Source organism: Trachypithecus francoisi, unplaced genomic scaffold (genome assembly GCF_009764315.1).
Source record: "Trachypithecus francoisi isolate TF-2019V2 unplaced genomic scaffold, Tfra_2.0 Lachesis_group20, whole genome shotgun sequence".
Taxonomy (NCBI): domain Eukaryota; kingdom Metazoa; phylum Chordata; class Mammalia; order Primates; family Cercopithecidae; genus Trachypithecus; species Trachypithecus francoisi.
The window spans coordinates 65,840,696-65,865,432 of record NW_022681466.1 but is presented as its reverse complement, the minus strand read 5'-3'; the positions used below and the strand labels follow the sequence as shown (position 1 = coordinate 65,865,432).

General features: G+C 48.9%; 1 protein-coding gene across 2 annotated transcripts in view; it reads right to left on the bottom strand.

Annotated features, from left to right (window-relative positions):
* Positions 1-24,737, bottom strand: part of PITPNM3 (PITPNM family member 3) — a 107,896-nt gene that overhangs the window by 45,952 nt on the left and 37,207 nt on the right. For both annotated transcript variants that reach the window (XM_033184882.1, XM_033184881.1), the window contains exon 4: positions 8,700-8,747. In XM_033184882.1, coding sequence (XP_033040773.1) covers positions 8,700-8,747 — 48 coding nt within the window. The remainder of the gene's footprint in view (positions 1-8,699; positions 8,748-24,737) is intronic.

The window sequence follows — 24,737 nt, the reverse complement described above, 5'->3', positions numbered from 1 at the left end:
GCTTAAACCCGGGAGGCGGAGCTTGCAGTGAGCTGAGATCTGGCCACTGCACTCCAGTCCAGGCGACAGAGCGAGACTCCGCCTCAAAAAAAAAAAAATAAGAAAATTTTTAAAGTGCATGTAGCAGGGTGGGGTTTTTTACATACCAATTTATATTTTCTCCCAGCTCTGGCTCCTTTGCCTCTGGGAAGGTGTGTGGCAGACCTTCCTGGCTTTTGTTTCCAAAAGCTCTTTTGTTCCCAAGAGGAAAGGATTTGAGGAGACAGAAAGCTTCAGGGTGAAAAGAGATCCTCACGCCCTGGCCCTGAGTGGAGGAGAGAGTCCTCTGTAGGGGTCCCTTGGCAACTCCAGGAAGAAGGAGAACCACATAAGAAGACCTGGCCATCCCGTGCTCTAGGGAGCCTGAACCCTAGGCCAGGAGCTGCAAGCCCAGGACAGAAGGGATCATCCCTAGGCTGGGTTCCGGGGTCCCCATCCTCACTGTTGTGGATGGAGGACTCCTTGCACGTGTGGGCATGCTGCAGGCACCCTTCCCCAACCAGAGTGCTGGGAAGACCCCTGGAGTTTTGGGGCAATGGCAGGAGAAGGAAGAAAGAGAAGCCGCTGGACACACAGAGGAGGAGGAGTCCTTCACCGGCACAGCTGCGTGGGAATGCACAGTCCAAATCAAAGTGGCTTACAGAAAAACAAAAGAAAGGGCGATGCTTCCACGTGGAAGTAAGTAGACTGTGCGGTGACGTCTCCCTTTGCCCCTCCAGAGCCACAGTGCCCCATCTCTGCCCGACTCAGCCCGAGGCCAAGGCCCCCTTGCTACTGGTTGGGTGTAGCCAATGGAAAGCACCAGTAGGAGAACTGGGACAAGGGAGTCCCCTCCATGCCGGGTCATCGGGTCATCGTAAGGTGATCTCTGCTGGAGGCTGCTGCTCATGCAGGAGCCTCTCTGGGCTCTTCTCCTTCAGGGGTGGGAACAGCCCCAGGGTACTGCTGATGCCTTCTTGGTTTCCTTGAAGCCTCACTCACCTGTGAATAAAGTCTCTCTGCTAAGCCCTCCTCCACCTGTGGTTTGTGTGAGCCTTCTGTTTCCTGCTAGAACCCTGACTGCAACACGGGCTGGATCCTAAGTGCTCTATGCAAATCCCATCACCTCCTCCCACACCACCCCTCTCCAGGCTTCCCATATCCTGACCAAGCCCCTGCCTTGTGCTCCGCTCTCCCACACTCACCCCTCCCTCTCTGAACTCAGCCAGTTTTCGAACATCCCTTTTCCCTCTCACTGCAGGTCCCTGCAAATGTTCCCCGGGCCTGGGCTCTTCTCTACACTGCCCCGTGCCCAGATACTTCCCACAGGAAAATCAGTGTTCCTTCCTTCCGGAGGACTTCCACTCTTCCTGTCCTCTCCGCAAAAGCACCGCGGTCCTCTCTTTCCTGGGGTTAATCCTCATGCTTTTCATTTTATGACTGTTTGATTATTATCTTCCCCTCCTCCACCTCCCAGATGATGAGCTCCTTAAGGGCTGGGACTGGGTTTGATTTTGCTTTATTTTATCCCCAGAGACTATCACGATGCTGGCATACAAAGGTGCTCATTAAATATTTTTTAAACAAATGGGTGTTTTAAACAAATGGGAATGAACTAATCATTTGTTCCCATTTTGCACCCCTATAAGTGTCGGAAGCTGCACGTGCCCCAGCAAAACCCAGATGCTACGTAGATGGACTTGCATATATGCGCAGAGACACACACTCATCCTCATGAAAGTGAATGCACCAATGCACTGGCATAGAGGCTAATGCACATCCTCATGAAAGTGAATGCACCAATGCACTGGCACAGAGGCTAATGCACATCCTCATGAAAGTGAACGCACCAATGCATTGGCAGAGGCTAATGCACACATACAAGTGCAAGGGCATACACACACACACACACACACACACAATGAGAAGGAACCATGCCAAGCAGAGATATACACACACATGCACGAAAAGTGCTCCCAAGGCGGACGTCTGCCACCCTGAGCTCATTAAAGCTGGCTAAATATAGCCTGTCTGCAGCTGTGCTCAGCAAGCTGCCCACACAGGCCAGGAAAAGACACCGGTTACCAGGCAGAGGAGTGGAGAGGCCAGTCGTGGGCAAGGGGCTTCACGCATCCTTGTCTGTGGTGGGGGGTCTTCCTGGGGAGGCCAGGGGCTGAGGGTATCTGGGAAGGGAAGCCCTTTGGTGGCTGGTCAGGGTATTCAGAGCTGTTCCTCTGGTCACTGACCCTAGGCAGCAGGGTGTGACGTCAAACCACATGCCCACGATGAGGAGAGGTGAGCTGAGCCATCTACATCTCTCTGTGTCTGAGCTGAGGACCCAAGCTCAGTCCAGGACCAGGGGCGGGAGTTAGGACCCAGCTGGGGATACACTGGGGCTCAGCTGGTGGCCAGGAGAGAGGCTCAGCAGAGGATGAAGATAAAGGGTCAGACTGGGGCTAGGGTTGGGACTCAGTGACCATTGCCAGTTCCTTTTCTGGGGACGAGAGGAAGGTTGGGACTCGGTGACCATTGCCAGGTCTTTTTCTGGGGACGAGAGGAAGGTTGGGAGTCAGTGACCATTGCCAGGTCCTTTTCTGGGGATGCGAGGAAGGTTGCGACTCGGTGACCATTGTCAGGTCTTTTTCTGTGGATAAGAGGAAGGTTGGGACTCGGTGACCATTGCCACTTCCTTTTCTGCGGATGAGAGGAAGGTTGGGACTCGGTGATCATTACCAGGTCTTTCTCTGGGGACGAGAGGAAGGTTGGGACTCAGTGACCATTGCCAGGTCTTTTTCTGGCGACGAGAGGAAGTTCACAGCTCCACAGAGCATCTGCTCTCATGTGTGGACGTGGCTGTGGGAAGACCCTCCCTGCACGTGGGACAGCTGCCTGCTGTCCCCACCCCTGCAGCCAACACCAGGCACTGGCCCTGGAAAAGCCATGAGGCGACAGCATGGCTTTGGGTCCCATGTGTCAGGTGGCTGTTGTCATCCACACAGGCCGGGTCCAACTTCGAGGGCCACAATGGACGGGTCTTCCTGCTGTAGAATCTGCCCCCTAAACCATCCTGCGTGGGGGTGAGACAGAGGGAGCCTCCTCTCCACTCGCACTTTTCCCACCCTGTGCACTGCAGAGCCCTGCACCTCGTGGAGCTGCTGAGACTGGAAGGGAGAGGCATGGAGAGGGTGAGGCAGCTGCAGGTCTCCTGGGAGAATGTCATGCCTCCTCCCACCAGACGTTCCTGGATGGGGGTGTGGACAGAGGAAGGGGAGTTACTGCCCCTTTGAGACAACAGCCCTACCCTCGGCCTCTTCTATGGTGGTGGCATATTGCAGCAGGAGGGGTGGGCTGGGCTTGCTGGATTCAGCATGAGCGACCCCGGCTGCCATGAATGGGGCCACAAGGGCAGAGGCCAACAGTAAAGGATACAGAGGGACCCTGGTCCTTCCCACCATTTGCTGCAGAGGAACTGCCTCTGTCTCCTCTACAGAGATGGATGGGATGCTCAGGCTTCCCAATTAGCACACAAGAAAACTGTGCTTAGAGAGTCCATGCTCCCCCCAGAGTCGGGGTGGAAGGGAAGGGGGAGAGCTGACAGGAAGGGGAGAAAATGGGCAGGTAAGGTCGTATGGGGACAAGATTCACGCTTCATCGGAGAGGAGCCACGGGAGGGGAAGCAGGGGCTGTGAGGACCAGGCTTTCCTCCTCCAAAGGTCTCTCTGACACTCTGAAGGGAGGACCAGAGTGGGTGAGATGGGAAGCAGGGAGCAGGGGGGTAAGGAGGCAGGGAGGCAGTGCACAGGAGGATGCAATGGTCCAGGAGAGAAGACAGGACCTCAGCTAGACAAGGGATGGGGAGAGCGGAGTGGGTGGGTCTCATGGCACTGCTGGCGGTTGAATGACACTAGGAGAGGTTGATTTGACAGTGGATGGTGACAGAGAGAGAGAAGTCTAGGTTTCTGGCTTGGATTCATGGAGGATGGTGCCATTCACACTGGATGGAAGCACAGAAGGAGGGAGGTTCGATGCAAACACATAAGATCTCTGAGTCCCTACAGCCAGCATCATGGCAGGTGTGGTGGAAGCACTCTGGAAATGGTCACTGTGCTAACTAATGGAGCAGCACGAACAAGGCGGAAACAGAAAGAGGCACAGACAGAGGAAGCCAGGGGACAGAGAAGCAGCAACAGAAGATGCTGAGAACGTCAGACCCAGGAGGGACTCCATGTACAGACAGACAGGCCCCAGGCAGGAGCTGAGACTGCACAGCAACTCGGCAGAAGGTCACTCAGGTCTCCTCCCCCAAGTCCAAGGCCCTCTCTCTTCTCTGCGCCCCCACCGAGCCCCCACACACAATGGTTCCCTTGGCTTCCTCTAGTTTGGTTTCAAATAGCAGGCTCGCGCCAGTGACAGCAGGCTGCCAGGCCGCCTGTCAACTGCACAATGAAGGCTGGGGCTGCCTGGCAGCCACAAAGGAGAAAGTGTCCAGGACATCCCTCCCTGCATAGCCACTGCAGACAAGCCCTTGCAACCTTATACCTGCGCATGCCCTGAGAGGCCCATGGCGGCCTCCCTCCCCACGCTTGCAACCCAAGAGGCCCCATGCTCTCTGACCAGCTCATGTCCTCCCCTCTGGGGACTCCAACGCTTGTGGAAACACTGCTGTGACGATGGCGACTGAGGCAGCAGAGCGCCAGCAAGACTGAGCCCCACTTGATAAGATTCATCATCACATGGGCACCGGGTGTTCCAGCTTCCAAGGCACATCCCTCCAGTAACAAGTGAGAACTATCGGTACTTTCTATCCACCCTGCGCGGATCCTAGTATCTCACAGATACCATCTCTGGTGCCCTCAGCAACTCTAAGAAGTAGATGGTATGGTCATCTTTTCTTTTCTTTATTCATTTTTATTTTATTTTATTTTGTTTTTGAGACGGAGTCTCACTCTGTTGCCAGACTGGAGTTGCAGTGGCACAATCTTGGCTCACTGCAACTTCCACCTCCTGGATTCAAGCAATTCTCCTGCCTCGGCCTCCCAAGTAGCTGGGATTATAGGCACACGCCGCCATGCCCGGGTAATTTTTTGTATTTTAGTAGAGATTGGGCTTCACCATGTTGCCCAGGCTGGTCTCGAACTCCTGAGCTCAGGCAATCTGCCCGCCTTGGTCTCCCAAAGTGTTGGGATTACAGGCATGAGCCACTGTGCCCAGCATGACAGTATGTTCATCTTTCCACAACTGAGTAAACTGAGGCTCAGAGACATCAAGTAACTTGTCCAAAATGTCACAGCTACTAAACGAGAGAAGCTGAGCGTCAAACCCAGGCCTTACCACCTTGCAACCCCAGACACCATCACACCAGTCCCAGGATGTTCTGACTCCTGGTGCCAGGGCAACTTTCACCACCTCGCAATTTGTTTTTAGTGAGTTTTCAAAAACCCAGTGGAACTATTAAATAAGATAATTTGCATGCAAGTATGTTTTATGTGGAAAAGCACCATTATAAATGCAAGCCATTGCGATTCTTCTTTTTTTAATTCAGGTCACAGATTTTTCTTCTGCCAATTTTGCATTAAAAATAAACAAACACATTACCATCGATCATCACCATCATTTCATAAAAGAAAAAGCATTTTAATGCCAAAACTAGGCAGGACGTAATTGTAGAATTCTGTGAAAAGGAGTCCTCTCAATTGAATACGCTGAACACGATGGAAAAACACAGCACAGTATTACTGTTTTTCTCACTGCTGAAAATCTTAGGCTCATTTAGGCATCCCCAACCTAGACGACCTCCAAGGTATCATTTCAGCTCCAGAATGCATCTGCACATACGCTGTCATTCTTTGCTAAATAAGAACACTTTTTTTTTTTTTTTTTTTTGAGATGGAGTGTTGCTCTGTCACCCAGGCTGGAATTCAATGGCACGATCTTGACTCACTGCAACCTCCGCCTCCCGGGTTCAAGCGATTCTCCTGCCTCAGCCTCCCCAGTAGCTGGGATTTCGGGCATGCACCATCACACCTGGCTAACTTTTGTATTTTTAGTAGAGATGGGGTTTCACTATATTGGCCAGGCTGGTCTCGATCTCCCGACCTCAGGTGATCCACCCACCTCAGCCTCCCAAAGTGCTGGGATTACAGGTGTGAGCCACCGCGCCCGGCCAGAGAAGAACATTCTGAAGGAGCAGAATTTGATGACAGCCTTCAGCAATAGAATTCTAACTATTTAAACACACATTTTTCTTCAGTCAGGTCCAGAGGTCACTAAACATCTCATCAGTGCAATTGTGTCTGTGGAAAACAGAGCTGTGGTTTGGCATCCCGGAGATAAGCCCCACCTTGGGGCGGCTGCTTTTGCTTCGAGGCTGCCGCTGTCTCCTCCGGCCAAGTGCTTGGAACGGGAGATGATGGATTCTTTTCCTCTCCTGCATTCCTGGGGAACGTGGTGACACCACTGTGTTCATCGTGCTTGTTATTTTATAATGTTTCGGCATCTCAGGGGCCTTGCTGGCCAGGAAGAGACTGCCCCTCCCAGGGCTGGCTAATTCCTAGAGGTAATAACCACTCCCTTTGAGGGCGCCTTTCATAGGCAAACGGACCAGTCCCAAACCCATATCCCCAACCACCTTCTCTGTGTCATTCTCACCCGCCAAACCAATACTTCCCTGGCCCTAAATCAACCCAGGGCCAGCTACCAGACAACGGGACACCAGCCCTAGAGCCCAGAGCCCAGAGCCCATGACATGCAAATCAGCCAGCCCTAGGTAGTTCTCCTGCTCTGCCCTGTCTTTCCAGCAGAAAACCCAACAAGGGCTCTGGGCCTTGCAACTTTGGGAGGCCCAGTCCACTCTGCCCACCACCTCCCCGGGCTCAGGCCTGCAGCCACTCTGCAAGCTCTTCCATACCTCAGCTGCTGTTCTGAGGTGGAGGCGCCTATGACATCAGCCTTTCCACGGCCTGGAACCCAGCCTTCAGTGGGCTTCCTGGCCCTTCTGTCTCCTGACCAAACCCAGTGTTTCCCCATGCGGCGTGGCATGGCCCCATCTCTCAAAACCTGTGCTGAATATCATCTTTTTCACCTCTATACATTAAAGACCCGCAGGTACATTTTAACACAGTCCCCTTGTGCTAAGCTCAGTTTCTTGCACCCCTACAAGGGCTCGGGAAAGAGAAGTGCCATCTCTCTGCCCCGTCCTTTCCATGGCCTGATGCCCTTATGGCCTGGGCTTTGGGGTGCCCCTGACAAAGATATTCACACCTACCAGCCCCTGAAGGGCTTTGTCTATGAAATTGCCATTCATTGTTCGAAGCAGAAAAAGATTCTTCAGGTAAGGTGCAATGGCTCATGTCTGTAATCCCAGCACTTTGGGAGGCTGAGGCAGGCAGATCACCTGAGGTCAGGAGTTCAAGACCAGCCTGGCCAACATGGCGAAACCCCGTCTCTACTAAAAATACAAAAATTAACTGGCCGTGGTGGCAGGCGCCTATAATCCCAGCTACTCAAGAGGCTGAGGCGGGACAATCGCTCGAACCTGGGAGGCAGAGGTTGTGGTGAGCCGAGATCATGCCACTGCACTCCAGCCTAGGCAACAGAGCAAGACTCTGTCTCAAAAACAATAAGAGAAAGTTTCTCTGGCAGGGGATGCCTGTGTACCCACTCAAGGCTGGGTTCCAGGCCATAGAAAGACTGGTGTCATAGGCGCCTCCACCTCAGGACAGCAACTGAAGGCTGGAAGAGTTTGCAGAGCGGCTGCAGGCCTGAGCCCAAGGAAGTGGTGGGCAGAGTGGACTGAGCACTCCCAAAGCTGCAACTATAGATCAAAGGAGCAGGAGAGAGAAGTCAGGAAAGTTCTGAGTCCAACGCCACCCCAAACACACGTGGACTCCTCTCCTGACCCAGCCGCGTGTGGAAGTCAATACTGCCAACGGCAAAGACATTTGGCTCAGACATTGGCCACTGAGTCCTCCCAGAATGTCCAAGGAAGACGTCCTGAGGTCACTATGTCAGCAAATGGCCACATCTTGACCAAGTCTTTCCTGGGTCCAATGCTGCGCTCGTCTCTCTGGGAAAACACAGGGGGAAGGAAACCTGGAGACACCTGTATAACACAGAGGACAGGGACTCAGCCACAGGGCCACGGGCTCTGCAGAGAGGTGGCCTCTTCATGGAGCAATACTGAGGATCATCACCCGGGGCACGTCCAGGAATGAGGTGTCTCTGAACCTCACTCAGTCATGTCAGTCACCATGACACCGTCCGTGGTTCCTGGAAGTTGTGTCACCCAAAGGTGATGGGTACAGGGGCCATGTTCCCCATTCCCATCCTCCTCTCTCTGTCCTCATGCCATGATCTCATCTGCTCTGCTGAGCTCAGGCTCCCAACCCACCAGCCTCCCACCCCTCACGCTGGGCCTGTGGATTCCCCAGAGAGGGAGACATGAGCTGGCCTGAGCTGCCCAGCGATAGGAACTCAGGAACCCAAGGGGCTCAGTTCACAGGTTAGAGAGTGGCCCAAACTCATGCTGAGTGACCTCAGGCCCTCCGGTCCTGCCTGCAGGCAAGATGGCAGGGATCCTGCCACCCTACCAGGCTCTGAATGGATGAGAGGGGACCCCAGCTCAACGAGCTTGGACCCATCCAAGGGGAAGAAATGACCCCACGGGGTCAGGCTTGACTCACGCTGCTTCTCCTGGAGGATGCTGGATGTGCACGGCGCGGTCCCTTCTCCTGCAGAAAAAGAAAAGAAATGTGAGCAGATCCTTGTCACTGTTGCCAGGCACTGTGGTTCCCAGGCAGGCTGCTTGGAGCTGCCTCTGGCCCTCACTTGAGAGCTTGGGATGGGCAGAGGTTTCTCCCACCACTTTATGCCCTGGTCTGCCATGCCCTGACCTAGTCCTTGGCCCTTCATGCCACACCTGATGCCATTTCTGGGGAGAGCACAGCCTGGCTCCTCTGCCTCCTCAGGCCTTTCCACCTCTGTCTTGTCCTCCAGCCCCTCCTCTCCTCCCTCCTCTACAAAGCAGTGGCTTCCCAGGAGCTGCCTGCCTCTCTATACTCACTCTCTCCTCCGAGGGTCCACACTGAACTCCAAACCCACAAACCACTGCCAGGCTCTGCCTCTGCCCAGGCCTCTCTCCTTAGCTCTAGATCTGCGTATCCCACTGCTCCCCAGATGTCTTGTGTGGCCACTCCCAAACACTGCACACTGCCCATGACCAAAGCTTCCCTAGAAGCCTGCGGCCCCTCCCAAAATGTGTCTGCGGCTTCCTCTAGGGCCCCAGTTCTCTGAGGAAGGGTTCCAAGGCACAAAGTGAAGTCACCTCCTGGTCTCCCCGAGGGACTCGAGAATCCTTCCCCATGCCAAGCTACCTCATTTCCTCCCCTGCAGAACTGAAGGGCAACTCCAGCCTAAGAACCTACTCCATCTCCGCAGCCCACGCTCCAGGGCCTGGTGGATGACTCCTCTCCTGACCCTGTGCCTGCCTCTCACATGAAACTCCTCCAGGTGTATCCATCGGAATCCATCATCCTGTTTCTGCAGCCCTCTGCCTGCCAGGGCCGCCTTCATGGCCCATGTCTCCTGAATCCTGGGATCATGGCCCCCGGGGCCCTCTCAAAAGCAGGCAGGGGTAAACAGTGGGAAGAGCGTCCAGCTGGAATCTGGAGGCTGACACCGTTTTAGGCTCCCTCTGGCCTACTGTGTCTCATAGGGTCCAGCACTCGCCCTCTCTGGGTTCACTCCTACAAGATAGCAGGGATCCAGTGCTCGCTAAGAATCTCCAAGTCCTGAATGCCTTTGAGTGACACTGAATTATGACTGGATACCTGGATTCAAATGCCAGCTTCTTCACTTACGAACCATGCACCCTTGGGCAAGTTACGCAACCTGTATATGCCTCAGTCTTCCAATCTATAAAATGGGGATAGTACTAGTACTTGCCTCGGAGGGTTACTGTGGATATTAAATGATTAATATACGTAAAGCCTGCTGGGCACGGTGGTTCATGCCTATAATCCCAACACTTTGGGAGACGGAGGTGGGCAGATCACCTGACATCAGGGGTTTGGGACCAGCCCGGCAACATGGTGGAACCCTGTCTCTACTAAAATACAAAAATTAGCCAGGCGTGGTGGCGCATGTCTATAATCCCGAAGCTACTCGGGAGGCTGAGGCAGGAGAATCGCTTGAACTCAGGAGGTGGAGGTTGCAGTGAGCCGAAATCACGCCCCTGCACTCCAGCCTGGGTGACAGAACAAGACTCCGTTTCCAAAAAAGAAGACAAAAAAAAAAAAAAATATATATATATATGTAAAGCCTTCAGAACACAGTCAGGCACATAACAGGTGTTCAATAAGTGAGGGTGATTCTGATTCTTGGTTTTTTACTTGTTTACCTCTAACAATTGATTCAAGACCTTGTCCCTTTTGTCTTCATCATGATCCCAGGTGGAGCCAGATAGAGAGAATCAGTGGTTAATGCTAGATGCCAGCTCACAGCACTCCCCAGACCCAGGAGCCGTGACGAAACCTAGGCCCAAGAAGGGCCCAGAGAGAGAACAGAGACCTGGAGGCCATCATAGAGCAGTCCCCACACAGCACAACAGGATGGGCACAGACTGTTTCCCAGGTGCAAGAGCAGCACAGATGTGGACGGGAACAAGGAATGACCCAGTGTCCGATACACAGGTCAGGGAGCGAAGGCCCGCACCATGTCTGAGCGCCAGCTAAGGCCCATCACACTTTGCTGCCCCTAAAGAAAGTCAACTTGGAGCACCCAGCAGAACTGGGGCCTAGCAGAGAAATGGAGACATGCATTCGAAAAAGCACCTTCTATGGGCCGAGCCCCATACTAGGGGCCGTGGGGGATGCAGAGATGAGGAAGTCAGGGTGAGGAAGGAGCAAGAACACCTTGCAGCATCGCTGACTGCAGCGACAGGCAAGGCCGGCAGAGACAGAGGGAGAGGGGAAGATTCATGCTGACTGAGGACCCCAAGGAAGCCCGTGCCAGAGCAGAGATTTCAGTTTTGACAGTAGAGGAAAGGGCACGGCACTCCAAGCCAGCCAGCAAGATCACGTTTACGGAATGCCAAGTTCAAGGCAAAGCGGGGGTGTGAGAGAGCACGGCCCTGGGAAGGAAGACCATTCACAGATAAGAAAACCAAGGCCTGAAGAGGTGAAGGGGCTTGCAGACTCTTCCAAATCCAAACCTCCTGCTTTTTCTATCACACTCCACCTAAAAGCAGCTGCGGAATGAGGAAGGCCCCATGCAGAAAGGAAATGCAGGGTCCCTTTTTCAAACAGAAAAAAAAAATGTTGCTAAGGTACGAAAATATAACATTTTTCCTTTTCCCTGAGGATGCTCTAAAACCTGTTATGGTATTTTCTTTCTTTCTCTCTTTCTTTCTCTCTCTCTCTCTTTTTTTTTTTTTTTTTTTTTTGACGCAGTCTCGCCCTGTCACCAGGCTGGAGTGCAGTGGCGCCATCTTAGCTCACTGCAACCTCTGCCTCCTGGGTTCAAGCGATTCTCCTGCCTCAGCCTCCTGAGTAGCTGGGACAACAGGCACTCACCACCACGCCCAGCTAATTTTTGTATTTTTAGTAGAGACGGGGTTTCACTACGTTGGCCAAGATGGTCTCAGTCTCTTGACCTGGTGATCTGCCCACTCCGGGCTCCCAAAGGGCTGGGATTACAGGCGTGAGCCACCACACCCAGCCGGTGTTTTCTATTTGCTACTGTATTTCCTCATGCCCAGGGATACTTGAGGGATGAGTGCAGGCCCTCCCAGGCCCCAGTGCCCCTGCTCCTTAGCTTGGCATACCCACCAGCACCCAGGATGCCCCTCCTGCCAGCCACTGGGCCAACAAACCATGCTGTGAGTGACAGTTGGAAAGCTGAGCCAAGCATGTGCCCCTCCCACAGGCCTGCTGGCCCCATCCAGGGTAGACAAGAGTCTTGCAACCTCCACGCTGAAATGCACTAGGTGAGAGGTTTATTCCCCTCTGAATCACCCTTGGAATGCTCTATGGCACTGCCAGCCCAGGGTGGGGATAGCTGCCTCGCCCCAAGACATGGTAGAGTATGAGCACCTAACCTCAGCCCTGCCTACACCCAGGCTCTGGCATGCAGGGAGGCCAGCGGCTGTTCATGGGCAGGGGTAGGGAGAAGAAAGCTGGGTGGGGGTGGGGCTGAGAAGCCAGAGGTCAGGAGAGTAGGAGGCCAAGATCCCAGCAGGCTTCAAGGCAGCAGGAGGCAGAACCATGTGAGAACTGCCCACCAAGTGCCCCCGCACGTATGCACTGTCCCATCAGACTTCACTTACAAAACACAAACTTGGCCGGGCACGGTGGTTCACACCTGTAATCCTAGCACTTTGGGAGGCCAAGGTGGGTGGATCACCTGAGGTCAGGAGTTCGAGACCAGCCTAGCCAACATGGTGAAACCCCGTCTCTACTAAAAATACAAAAATTAGCTGAGTGTGGTGGCACATGCCTGTAATCTCAGCTACTTGGGAGGCTGAGGCAGGAGAATCACTTGAACCCAGGAGGCAGAGGTAGCAGTGAGCCGAGATAGTGCCACTGCACTCCAGCCTGGGCAACAGAGCGCGACTCTGTTTCAAACAAACAAACAAACTTGAAGATAACACTATTCAGACTTCAGAACAGCAAACCCAATACCCGCAGCCCTCTGGAGCGCTGGCCCTGAGCCCTGACTATAACACAGACGCTTCTGGCATTTCTCGGGCATCTACTATGTGTCAGGCCCTGGAGGAGGGGAGGACTCCAGCGCAGGGAGGGGCCAGGTCTGAGTCATCACCTCCACATTCTCACGCCAGGCCCAGAGTTGGTACTCACAGAAACAGTTTATGAGTTCTCCAGACCATCCAGTACTTTCATTACCAGGTTGGAAATATGACTTAGCCTGGGCAGGATGTCCAGAGGTGGGGAGGTGGGCAAGCTGGGGAGGTGGACAAGGATGAGAGTTGGGGTCGCTGGGGATGCGGAGGATGCAGCTGGGGTTGCTGGGAATGCAGAGTTGAGAGGCCGGAAGAAGCTCAAGGGCCCAGGTGAGAAGAGGCCGTGAGGTGAGTATCCTCGAAACACCAGTGGACAGGCTTCACGTGGGTAAGAAGAGGGAAAATGTCAGCAAGGAGGTCGGGGCCAAGCTCTGGGTCTCCTCAAAGCCCGCCGTGAAGGCTGCACCTGGGCACACAGGTGCTTTCTGGCTTGCCTAGTGCTTTCCCGCACACAAAATCGTTGGATTCCACGCCTCTGCAATAAGGCTGCTGAGCCTCAGCAAGATAAAGTCAGTTCCCCAACGTTGGGATCTGGTCCCTTGGACACCCCAATACTGGCAAGGGCTCTTCCCACAATTTCACCGTGCCCTCTGTTGGTGGGGGCCTTCCTAGAGCAGGGGCCTCCCAGGGCGGCTCAGGCAGCCTGGGTAGTGCTTCCTGGAGGAGGAAGGCATGGGACAGGGGAAGGCTGCCACATTCAGGGCTGAGGGGTGGGGAGGTGGGGAGCAGAGAAGGGGACATTTACGAGGGGCGCAGAGAGGATGCGTCCAGAGGCTTGGAGACTGGCTGGTGTTTGCTTTGGGCTTCATCTCTCCTGCAGCGCAGCCTGAGCCAGGCATCCCAGGGATCCCAGGGCTGGTGAAGACACCGACGGGGTCAGGAAAAAGCCTGCTGTTTGACGAGGTAAGTGTGGGTCCCGGACAGCAGGAAGCCGTCCTTGCCTACCCAGTCCAAGCCGGCTCCATCTTCCCTGGAAACCGCCAGTGAGGGAGGAGCCGGCTTGAACCTGGCTTCCTGATTTAGCAGGCTCCCAGGACGAGGGTGATTAACCAACTGTGCAGCTGGCTCAGCTGCCGCCTAAATGAGACCCCACTTAGCCTGGAGCTTTGCAGGGCTCATGGGCCCCACAGCTTTGCCTCTGCTGGAGCTTGTTTCCAGCGGAGGAGCTGCCAGAAACTCCCGCAGACAGGATGGGCCACGTGGAGAGGGCTAAGGACCGGGAAGGCCGGGGTTTTGTCACGGACCCCAAGCTCTGGGCCCCAGGAATCTTGCCTGTCCTGAACTCACACAGCCCTGGAAGGCTGAGCCACATCATCTCTTCTGAGAAGATACTCCCAAGTCCCGCGAATGGTTTCCTGAGTACTTTTATATCTCTTCTTCCAATCTCCTTCCAACAAATCGTGAGTTCCCCAAGAGCAAGAGAAGCAAAGAGTGTGGCCAAGAACAGAAGCCCTTTCGGTCCACTTCTGAAACAGGAGAGCCCTTCTGTGTCAAACCAGAGAGTTGGTGGCTGTGGGGAGACTGGTTCAGATAGATGGGGCCTTGGAGAAGAAAGAACTGGGAATTCTCCTTCTGATAAACCAGAAAGTGTCAGGGACAGCTCCTGTGGAGCAGAGACAGGAGCCGCTAAAGCCGCAATTTGCCCTGGGCTCTCCCCTTACTCAGCACTGGGAGCCCTGGCCAGGCTCCGGGCCAGACTGGTGACTTTGCTCATGAAGGCTGGCTGAGGAGGGAAGACCTGCATGCTCCTCCCTGCTCAGGCCACTCCCCGCATGGAGCCTCCCGTGAGCTGCAGGTTGAGACTCACGCTCATTACCCCTCACCTGGCCCAGCATAAGCCCTTACACTCATTCCCTGGCCCCTCCTGTTCTCCGCCACATTGGCTTCTGGAATAATCTTTCTAACACGTGGCTCTTCGCTCCCTCTGCTTAAACCATTCAGTCGATCCACAGGGACACTCCCGAGAAGGCCCCCAACTCCTCAGCCTGGCATTCGAGGTCTTCATCTCCAGCTTTTCCACCCCTGCCTCTTCTCCAAGACCTTCCACCCCTTTTAACCATCCCCTCGCTCCACACCTCACCCCCAGCCCAATGCTTCGCACCCCAACCTCAGTCACGACAAACTCCCCTAAATCTCCCTGCTTCCCATACCTTTTATTCTACGTCTTTTCCATGCCTTTTATTTCATCAATATGTTATGTTGCATCGATTGATTTTCACATAATAACTTTGCATACCTGGGCTAAATTCCACTTAGTCCTTGACAGATCTTGTCATTTCACTGTTCTTTTATGCTTGGGGTTTTTATATCTCTTCCAGGACAATTTATACTAACAATCTACGAGTTGTCATTTAAGGAATGACAACCTCATAGCTTGTCCAACCTCAGTCAGGACAAATTCTCCAGCTCTCCCTGCTTCCCTCACCTCCCTCTGCACCTTTGTCCCTGCAGCTCCCTCTGTCCTCATTGGTCTGTCCCAACCCCAGCAAAGCCTCCTTAGTTCCTCATGCAGCAGCTCCAGCGCTACCTCCTCTTTGAGCCCTCTGTGCCTTGTTCCCCATCTTGTTAGAGCAATTAGCTCACTGGACTGTCACTGACCCACCCCCATCTGGGAGCCAGTCAATTCTGAGTCTACTTCTGAGTCATCTGTGTGTCCTCTGCGGTGACCAGCACAGGGTCTGACACAGAGTAAGTGTCCATTCCTGTGCACTGCATGCATAAGTGAGGGAAGGAACGTATGAGTGCACAATGAGCCCCTCACCGCTTGGGGCTCAGACAGGGAGGAAAGGGACACACCCAGAAAAGCACAGCTGTCAGCAGAATGGTCCATGCTACAGACAAGAGATCAACTCAGCTGTGCTGGGCATGAGGACAGTGGTCTGGGAGAGGCTGGAGTATCAAGGAGGCTTCCCAGAGGCAGTGCCTGGGATTGTGGGAGCTAGAGATGAAGTCAGGGGAAGAGCTGGGGCAAAGGCAGGAAGCTGAGGAGCTCCACGTGAGTTCAGGGATCTCTCTGCAAGCAGCCCCCTGGCCATTTGACTAGGATACAGTAGGGAGTAGAAGAGGAGAGGAGGGATGGCCAGGAAGCCAAGAATATCAGAATCAGAGATAACCTTGGAATTATTGGGTTCAGCAACAATTTGACAGCCCCTTTATGTCTCTCATGGTAGCTCTTCCAGGGCTGTTTGATTCCTGTAGTGATAGGAAACTTACTAACTCTGGAAATTTGTGATTGTTAGAAGGAAGGCTGGAACCACATTGTGGATGGCCTTCTGTGCCAGGCTGGGGAATCTATACTTCATACAGCAGGCAACAAAGACCTACTTGCCAATTTCGTGGCAGAATGATAGGACTGGATTTCTATTTTAGAAGCATCGTGGTAGGATTGGATAAAGATGGTAAACTGACTACATGATCTAGTCTTTTTCTCCTCCTCCAGATCCCTAGAAAATGACATCAAGCATTTTTATGTGAATTAATCTTTAGTAGCACTGTAAAATAAGAAGTGTCCTTAGCAGACCAGAAACTGTGTGGCATCCGCAAAAGTTAAAAGGCAGAGAGATCTAAGGAAGGATGCAGGACTGGTTATATAATTTTCAGGGTCCAGTATAAAATGAAAATGTGGGTCCCTTTGTTCAACCTAATTAAAAATTTCAAGATGGCAACAGTAGAGTAGAAAATCAAGTGTGTGGAGCCCTGTGTGACTGCAAAGAACAAATGCCCATAAGGCTGGCCCAGGAGAAAGAAAACCCATAACCTCAAGCCTGCAAAGAAAGGTCTGTGGCTTGGTGGGGTGCGGTGGCTCACATCTGTAATCCCAGCACTTAGGCAGGCCAAGGTGGGTGGATCATGAGGTCAGGGGTTTGAGACCAGCCTGGCCAACATAGTGAAACACTGTCTCTAATAAAAATGAAAAAAAAATTAGCCGTGGGAGGCAGGAGAATCACTTGAACCCAGGAGGCGGAGGTTGCAAGGAATTATCACACCACTGCACTCCAGCCTGGGCAACAGAGCGAAATTCCATCTCAAAAAAGAAAGATCTGTGGCCAGTAATGAAGGCAGCACAGAAGGAACAGCAGGCTCATGGGTAAAATATACAGAAGCAAAGAAACCTCTTGTGATCGATCATCTGGGCTTCCATAGTAGAGGAGGCAGGTGTCTTTGTCCTCCCCCAACCCCTGCTTATGCCAAGCAAAGCATCTGTCCCCAAGTGTGAGAAAGGATGAGTGTTTGAAGGATAGGACACCATGGAAAGCTGAAAATACCCAAGAGGAATAAAGCAGAAGCAACTGGTTCAACTCACACCAGCGACATTTTCTACCTCCCCAATAATTCGACAACAGCAGGTTTCATTAAACATACATATTCCTATCACTCAGAGATGGGCTGACAGGGAACTGCAAACACAAATTGGCATATGCACAAATATTACTAAATACTAGATAAAAACCAACAACGTGGAAGGAAGATATCCAACTCAGTGACTGAAGGGAAGAGGGAATTGGACCTGTGGAGTCCTTAAACCCACTTAGTGTCACGGTCATTAGTGGCTCTCAAATTTTAGTATGCATCAGAATCACAGGACTAGTTAAAATGTGGATTCTGAGCCCTGCTCCTAGAATTTGGCTGATTCAGTAGGTCTAGGGGTCTAGAAATGTGGCTCCCAAAGTCACATTTCTAACCAGTTGCCAAGAGATGTTAATGCTGTTGGTCCAGTGGCCACTCTTTGAGAAGCATGTATCTAGATACAAGGTCATAAACCAGAGTCAGGGGGTGAATGGTAGGAAAAAATAGCTCTCTGGAAAGCTAGAGGCAGAGAAACTGATCAGGGATACCCAGGCAGTGACTGCTTCCTTCCTGTCAACAAGAACGTGGCCTTGCTGACACTAAGTTTGTCTTAAGAATAAGAAGAACCTAGATTGTAAATCATTCCTTAAATAACAGCTCATAGATTGTTAGTATACATTATCCTGGAAGAGATATATAAACCCCAAGTGTAAAAGAATAGTGAGATAACAAGATTTCTCAAGGACTGAGTGGAATTTATCACAGGAATGCAAAGTTATTCAGGATGTGAAAATCAATCAATGTAACATACCATGTTGATAGGCTAAAAGACAAAAACCACAAAGACAAAAACCACATAAGCATCTCAATACATGTCTGCAAAAAAAAAAAAAAAAAAATTCCAGCAAAATCCAACACCCTTTTATGGTAAAAAATACATTAAACAAACTAGAAATAGGAGGGAACTTCATCAACTAGAGGAAGGACAACAACAAAAGATTCATAGTTAACATCATATTTAATGGTAAAAGACTGAAAACCTTCCCTCTAAGATCAGGAATTAAACAAGATGTCTGCTGTCATTACTTCTATTCAATATTATGTTGGAGACTCTAGTTAGGGAAATTAGATAAGAAAAGGAAATAAAAGCTATCCAGATTGGAAAGGGAAAAGTGCAACTACCTCTTCAAAGATGATGTAATCCTATGCATAGAAAATACTAAAGAATCCCCCCAAAAATAAAACTAATAAATGAGTTCAGCAAGGTTACAAGATAGAGGATCAAGATACAAAACTCAATTATATTTCCATACACTTGCAATAAACGGTCTGAAAATGAAATTAAGAAAACAATTCCAGTTACATTAGCATCGAAAAGACTAAAACACTTAGGAATAAATTTAACAAAACAAGTGCAAGACTTGTACGCTGAAAACTTTCAAACATCATTGAAAGAAATTAAAGAAGACTTACATAAATGTAAAGACTTCTCACATTCATGGATTGGAACCAATATTGTTAAGATGACAATACTTCTCAAACTGATCTACAGAGTCAACCACAATCCCTATCAAAATCCCCACTGGCATTTTTGCAGAAATTGACCTAAAATTCATATGGAAGTGCAAGAAACACAGAATAGCTAAACAATCTTGCAAAAGAAGAACAAAGCTAGTGGACCTCCACTTCCTGACTTCAAGCTTACTGCGGGTGTACAGTAATCAAGACTGTGTAGCATACTAACACATACACATGAGTGGAATAAGCACTAGGAGTCCAGAAATAAACCCATATGTCTATGATCAATTAACTTTTGACAAATCCGCCTAAACAATTCAATGGATGAGAGATCGTCTTTTCAATAAATGGTGCTGGGAAAACTAGTTAATCACACTCAGAAAAACTCCTACCTCACACCATACACAAAAATTAATCCAAAGTGAATCAAAGACCTAAATATAAGAGTTAAAACTATAAAACTTTACAAAGAAAACATGGGGGTAAATCTTCATGACCTTGGATTGGGCAATGGTTTCTTAGATATGGCACCAAAAGCCCAGACAAAAAAAGAAAAAATAGATAAACTGAACTTCATCAAAATTTTAAGATTTTATACTCCAAAAGACATTATCAAAAAAAAGTATAAAGATAACCCACAAAATGGGAGAAAGCATATCTGAAAAGGGTCTGGTGTCCAGAATTCATTAAAGAACTCTTACAACTCAACAATAAAAAGACAAATAACCCAAATTTTAAATTGGCAAAAGATGTCGGTAGACATTTCCCCAAAGGAGACAAACAAACAATGAATAAGCACATGAAAAGATACTCAACATCATTAGTCATTAGAGAAATGAAGATCAAAACCACAATGAGACATCACTTCACACCTACTAGGATGGCCATATCCAAAAAGGCAGCCAGTATCAAGTGTTGGCAAGGATGCAGAGAAATTGGAACCTTTTTACATTACTGGTGGAAATGTAAAGTGGGGCAGCTACTTTGGAAACGAATTTGGCAGTTCTTCAAAAAGTTAAACAGAATTACCATATGATATGGCAATTCCACTCCTATGTATATCAGCAAGATAATCGAAAACATATCCACACAAAAACTTGCATATGAATACTTATAGCAGCATTATTCATAATAGCCAAAAAGTAGAAACAACTCACATGTCCATCAACTGGGATAAATGAGACACGGCATATCCATACAATGGAGTAATACTCAGCCATAAAATGAAATGAAGCACTGACTCATGATGCTACAACATGGATGAATCTCAAAAACATTACGCTAAGGGAAAGTAGTCACACACAAAATGCTACATATTGTTTGATTCCATTTATATGAAATACCAAGGGCTGGGGGAAGGGGAATGGGGAGTGACTGCTAATGGGTATGGGGCTTCCTTTTTCAGAAATGAAAATGTTCTTGGGCCGGGCACAGTGTCTCATGCCTGTAATCCCAGCACTTTGGGAGACCGAGGTGGGCAGATCACTTGAGGTCAGGAGTTCAAGACCAGCCTGGCCAACATAGTGAAACCCCGTCTCTACTAAAAAAATACAAAAATTAGCCAGACCTGATGGCGGGCACCTGTAATCCCAGCTACTTGGGAGTCTGAGGACGGAGGATCACTTGAACCCAGCTGGCAGAGGTTGCAGTGAGCCAAGGTCGTGCCACTGCACTCCAGCCTGAGCAACAGAGCGAGACTCCATCTCAAAAAAACAAAAAGAAAGAAAAGAAAAAATATTATTGAGCTAGATAAAGGTGATAGTATGTTCATCCCTTCATGAACATACTAAAACCACTGAATTGTACATTTTACAAAAAGGTGGGTTATATGGTATGGGATTTATATCTCAATTTTTAAAAAATAATTTGGCCAGACCTGCTTCACTTGAATAGTGTTAATGGCAGCTGTGTGCCTCCTTAGATCATTCGAATCAAGATGTCTCCTGCTCTGTGTTATAATCTCACCTATGATCTTTGGCTGACTAATCCAGTCTTAAGTGTGCAGTTATTCCCACCCATCTCTAACCTACCAGAAAACTCCGAAATGTTCTAAAACAAGCAGAAGGAGACTTTTAAAGATGTAGCATCAGCCCATGCTTCCATGAATTAAGATCAGATTGCTAATCAAAAGAATCAATCAGAGCACATGAAAATGAAAAGATGATTTTTTAAAATAAACAAACCCCAGGCCTGGCACAGTGACATACGCCTGTAATCCTAACACTTTGAGAGGCTGAGGCGGGAGGATCGCTTGAGCAAGACCAACCAGGACAACACAGCGAGAGCCTATCTCTACAAAAAATTAGGCAGGTGTGGTAGTGCAAGCCTGTGGTCCCAACTACTCGCAAGGCTGAGGCAGGAGAATGAGACCCAATCTCTAAAAACGAAACACAATACAGAAGAGCTGACCTGGAGAATGGAGACTGATGAAGAGAAAATGGGTGAGTTGTTGGTTAGAGCCAAGGCCTATTCTCAGAATGCACCAAGGACCAAGAAATATGAATAAGAAGAACAAGGTGACATGTGGTTAGAAAAGTCTCTGGAAGGATAAAACAGAGAAAGAAATACTTAAAGAAACAATGAAAAGAAGGCTTCACAGTAGGGAAAGGGTACAACCAGGTACGACATGACCAACAAATACCCCCACAACAAACACCTACTCAGAAACGTGGCTTGAAATTTCAGAATACAAGGAATAAAGACTTAAAAACCTAAAGGCTGGGCATGGTGGTGAATGCCGGTAATCCCAGCACTTTGGGAGGCTGAGGTGGGCTGATCACTTGAGGCCAGGAGTTCGAGACCAGCCTGGGCAACATGATGAAACCCTGTCTCTATGAAAAAAGCAAGAAAGAAAAAAATTTTTAAAACTTAAATCTTCAGGAAGAGTAAAAACCGTATTACTCACAAAGGAATGAGAATCAAATTTATCTCAGACTTCTCAGCAACATCACTAAATTCAAGAAGGCCATGGAGGAATAGCTGCAGAGATAGTTGGGAACGTGATTATGGAGGCAGATATGCTTGCATTCAAACGAGCAAGCAAAATAAAGACATGTTTAGCAATGCAAGGACCTAGAAAACTGTTATCCACAGTTCCTACCTGAAAGAATTACTAGCAGAGACATGCTGGTGAAAAAAGAAAGTAAATCCAAGAGGAAGTCAGGGAATTGAGGAAGTAGCAGTGAGAGCTATATGCTATAAAGGGCGAATTTTACTGAATATAAATCATAGCTCAAAATACTTAACCCAAAAAGAATGAGAAGGAGGAGGAGGTGGGGGAGGAGTTGTCACTGCCAAAGCCTCCATGATGAGAAAACAAAACCCTTCCCAAAAGTCAAACAGCAAAACTTATCATTAAGTTGAAATAAGAATTGGCAACATGAAACCAAACAGACAGGGGCCATGCGAGCTGGGGAGTTACGAAGAGAAGGAAGAAGAAAGGTACCAACATCCTTCCCTGTTCAGGGACAGGATAGATAGAGCTATTGACTTAATCCAAACTCTGGGAGAAAATGCCAGTTTTAATTTTTAATTTTTTTTTTTTTCGAGACAGGGGCTCATTCTATCACCCAGGCTGTGTTGCAGTAGAGCAAGCATGGGCTCACTGCAACCTCAACCTCCTGGGTTCAAGCGACCCTCTCACCTCAGCCTCCAGAAGAGCTGGGAACACAGGCACATGCCACCACCCCCAGCTAATTGTTTAATTTTTTGTAGAGGCGGGGGTCACTTTCTTACCCAGGCTGGTCCCAAACTCCTGGGCTCAAGCGATCCTCCCACCTCGGCCTCCCAAAGTATTGGGATTACAGGCATGAGCCACTGCGCCTGGCCAAAAATAGCAGTTTTCAAATGTGTGTTGAAACGGTACATTTCTAGAACTGCAGAAAAAGGAGATATATAAGAAATTTGATTGTGTCAATAAAAAATAAAAAACAGGAGAAAGGGAAGGAGAAAACTGTATTGATGATAGCTTAAATTTTATAGAGAACTTGTAACCCAACATATACGGTGTAGATAATGTATATATTTTTTAACTCATAAGGAACATTCACACACACACACACACAAGACCATGGTTTAGACAAGAAAGAATTTCAAAAAGATACCACTTTAGGGTTACATGGTCTGATCATAGTGGAATAAAATTGTTAATTAACAAGAAAAAAATCTATTTGTCAGGATTCTTGTACATGGCTCTCAACAGTTCTTTGTGTAAAGAGGAGAAACATGGAGGTTTTGAACTCTGTAGACATGATGGACAGTGAGAGGGCTACTTATCCTAACCCTGTGTAATGCGGCCAATATGGCTGGATGCAGCTTTTCTGGGGACTGAAGGTTATACAATTTTGGGGTCCCCTTTTAAGGAAAAGATTATCCCCCCCAAAAAGCTTACTTTTGTAAATTTTACCAAAAAAAGGTAATGGGTAAAAAAGCAAAAAAAAAAAAAAAGTAACCTTGCTAGGACCCTCTCTTGGAAGGGAACGGTGCGTGTGTCATTTTAAAAACAGGATTAAAAAGCTCTTATCTCTAGAATTAGAAAAGCACAAATCACATAAATCTGGAGGAAATAATTAATGAAATAAAAGCAATGTTAATTTACAAAACTAGAGAAAACGGTAGACAATAGAACTGATTAATAAAAGTAAGAGCTATTTCTTTGACAAGACCTTGGAAATAGGTAAGCCTTTGGCAAAACTTACTAAGAATGAGAGAGAGAGAGAGGGGGGGGGGGGTGGGGATGGAGGGAAGGGGAAAAATACAAAGTACAAAGGAACAATGAGGGGAATGAGAAAGAAGTCATAACTTTCAGTTAATTGCTTTAAACTTTATGAGGGGTATTTCTGGAATCCTAGGGCGAGGGTCATGCTTACTGGTGAAACACTGGAATGTTTCCATCACAGCACTTCAGTCAGGAAGTACTGAGTCCAACCAGAAAGCCTGTGACCACTTCTGTCACTCTACATTGACCCGGAGATCCCATGCAATGCCATTTAAAAGGAAAAATAAGAAAGGAGAGTAAATGCTGGCAAAAATATAACTGTTAAGATTTGTAAACAAGGCTGGGTGCAGTGGCTCACACCTGTCATCTTAGCATTTTGGGAGGCCGAGGCGGGCAGATCACTTGAGGTCAGGGGTTCGAGACCAGCCTGGCCAACATTTTGAAACCCCATCTCTACTAAAAACACAAAAAGTAGCTGGGCATGGTGGCGGGCGCCTGTAATCCCAGCTATTCGGGAGGCTGAGGTAAGAGAATCACTTGAACCCAGGAGGCAGAGGTTGCAGTGAGCCAAGATCACACCACTGCACTCCAACCTGGGTGACAGAGCAAGACTCTGTCTCCAAAAAAAAAAAAAAGAAAGAAAGAAAGAAAAGATTTCTAAATGATGTGATGCTCTAACTAGGAAAAACCCAAGAGAATCAACTGACAAACTATTAAAACCAACAAGAAATGTCAGCAAAGTAGCAATATTTCAAATACATAGCAGACTAGTAATTTACATTCAGAATATATATATGAAGATCTCCTAAAATCCAATAAAAAGGATAAACAATCCAATAGCATATGGGCAAAAATGGTGTTTAAGAAATTCAGAGAAAAGAAAATAGGATCGGTCAACATATTTATGAAAAGATGTTTAATCTCATTGGAAACCGGGTAAAGACAAAGCAAGACAAGAAAACATTTTCACCCAGCCGTTAGATAAAATGTTGAAGTTTAATAATATCAAATCTGGTAACACACTGTGGGGAAATGGCTAACTTAATCCATGGTTGGTGTGCAAATATACATTTGCACCCTTTTTTGGAAAACCGTTTGACAGTACCTATTGCAATTTTGAATGCTTATACTTTAAACCCATAAAGCATTCTTACAATAATGAAACATGCCATGCCTATCACTGCAAAATGGTTAAATAAATTATGGTACAACTATGGTAGAGAATACTATAGTATAGGTAAAGATAATGAAGTTAATCTATATATACTCATATGAAAAGCTCTCTAAGATCTTCTGTTAAATGTGAGGGAAGAGGTAAGTTGCAGCACTAATGTCTAATACCATCAACCTCTAGAGAGATACCCTCCACATTGAACAACTCTGCAAGGAGGTCTGTACTTG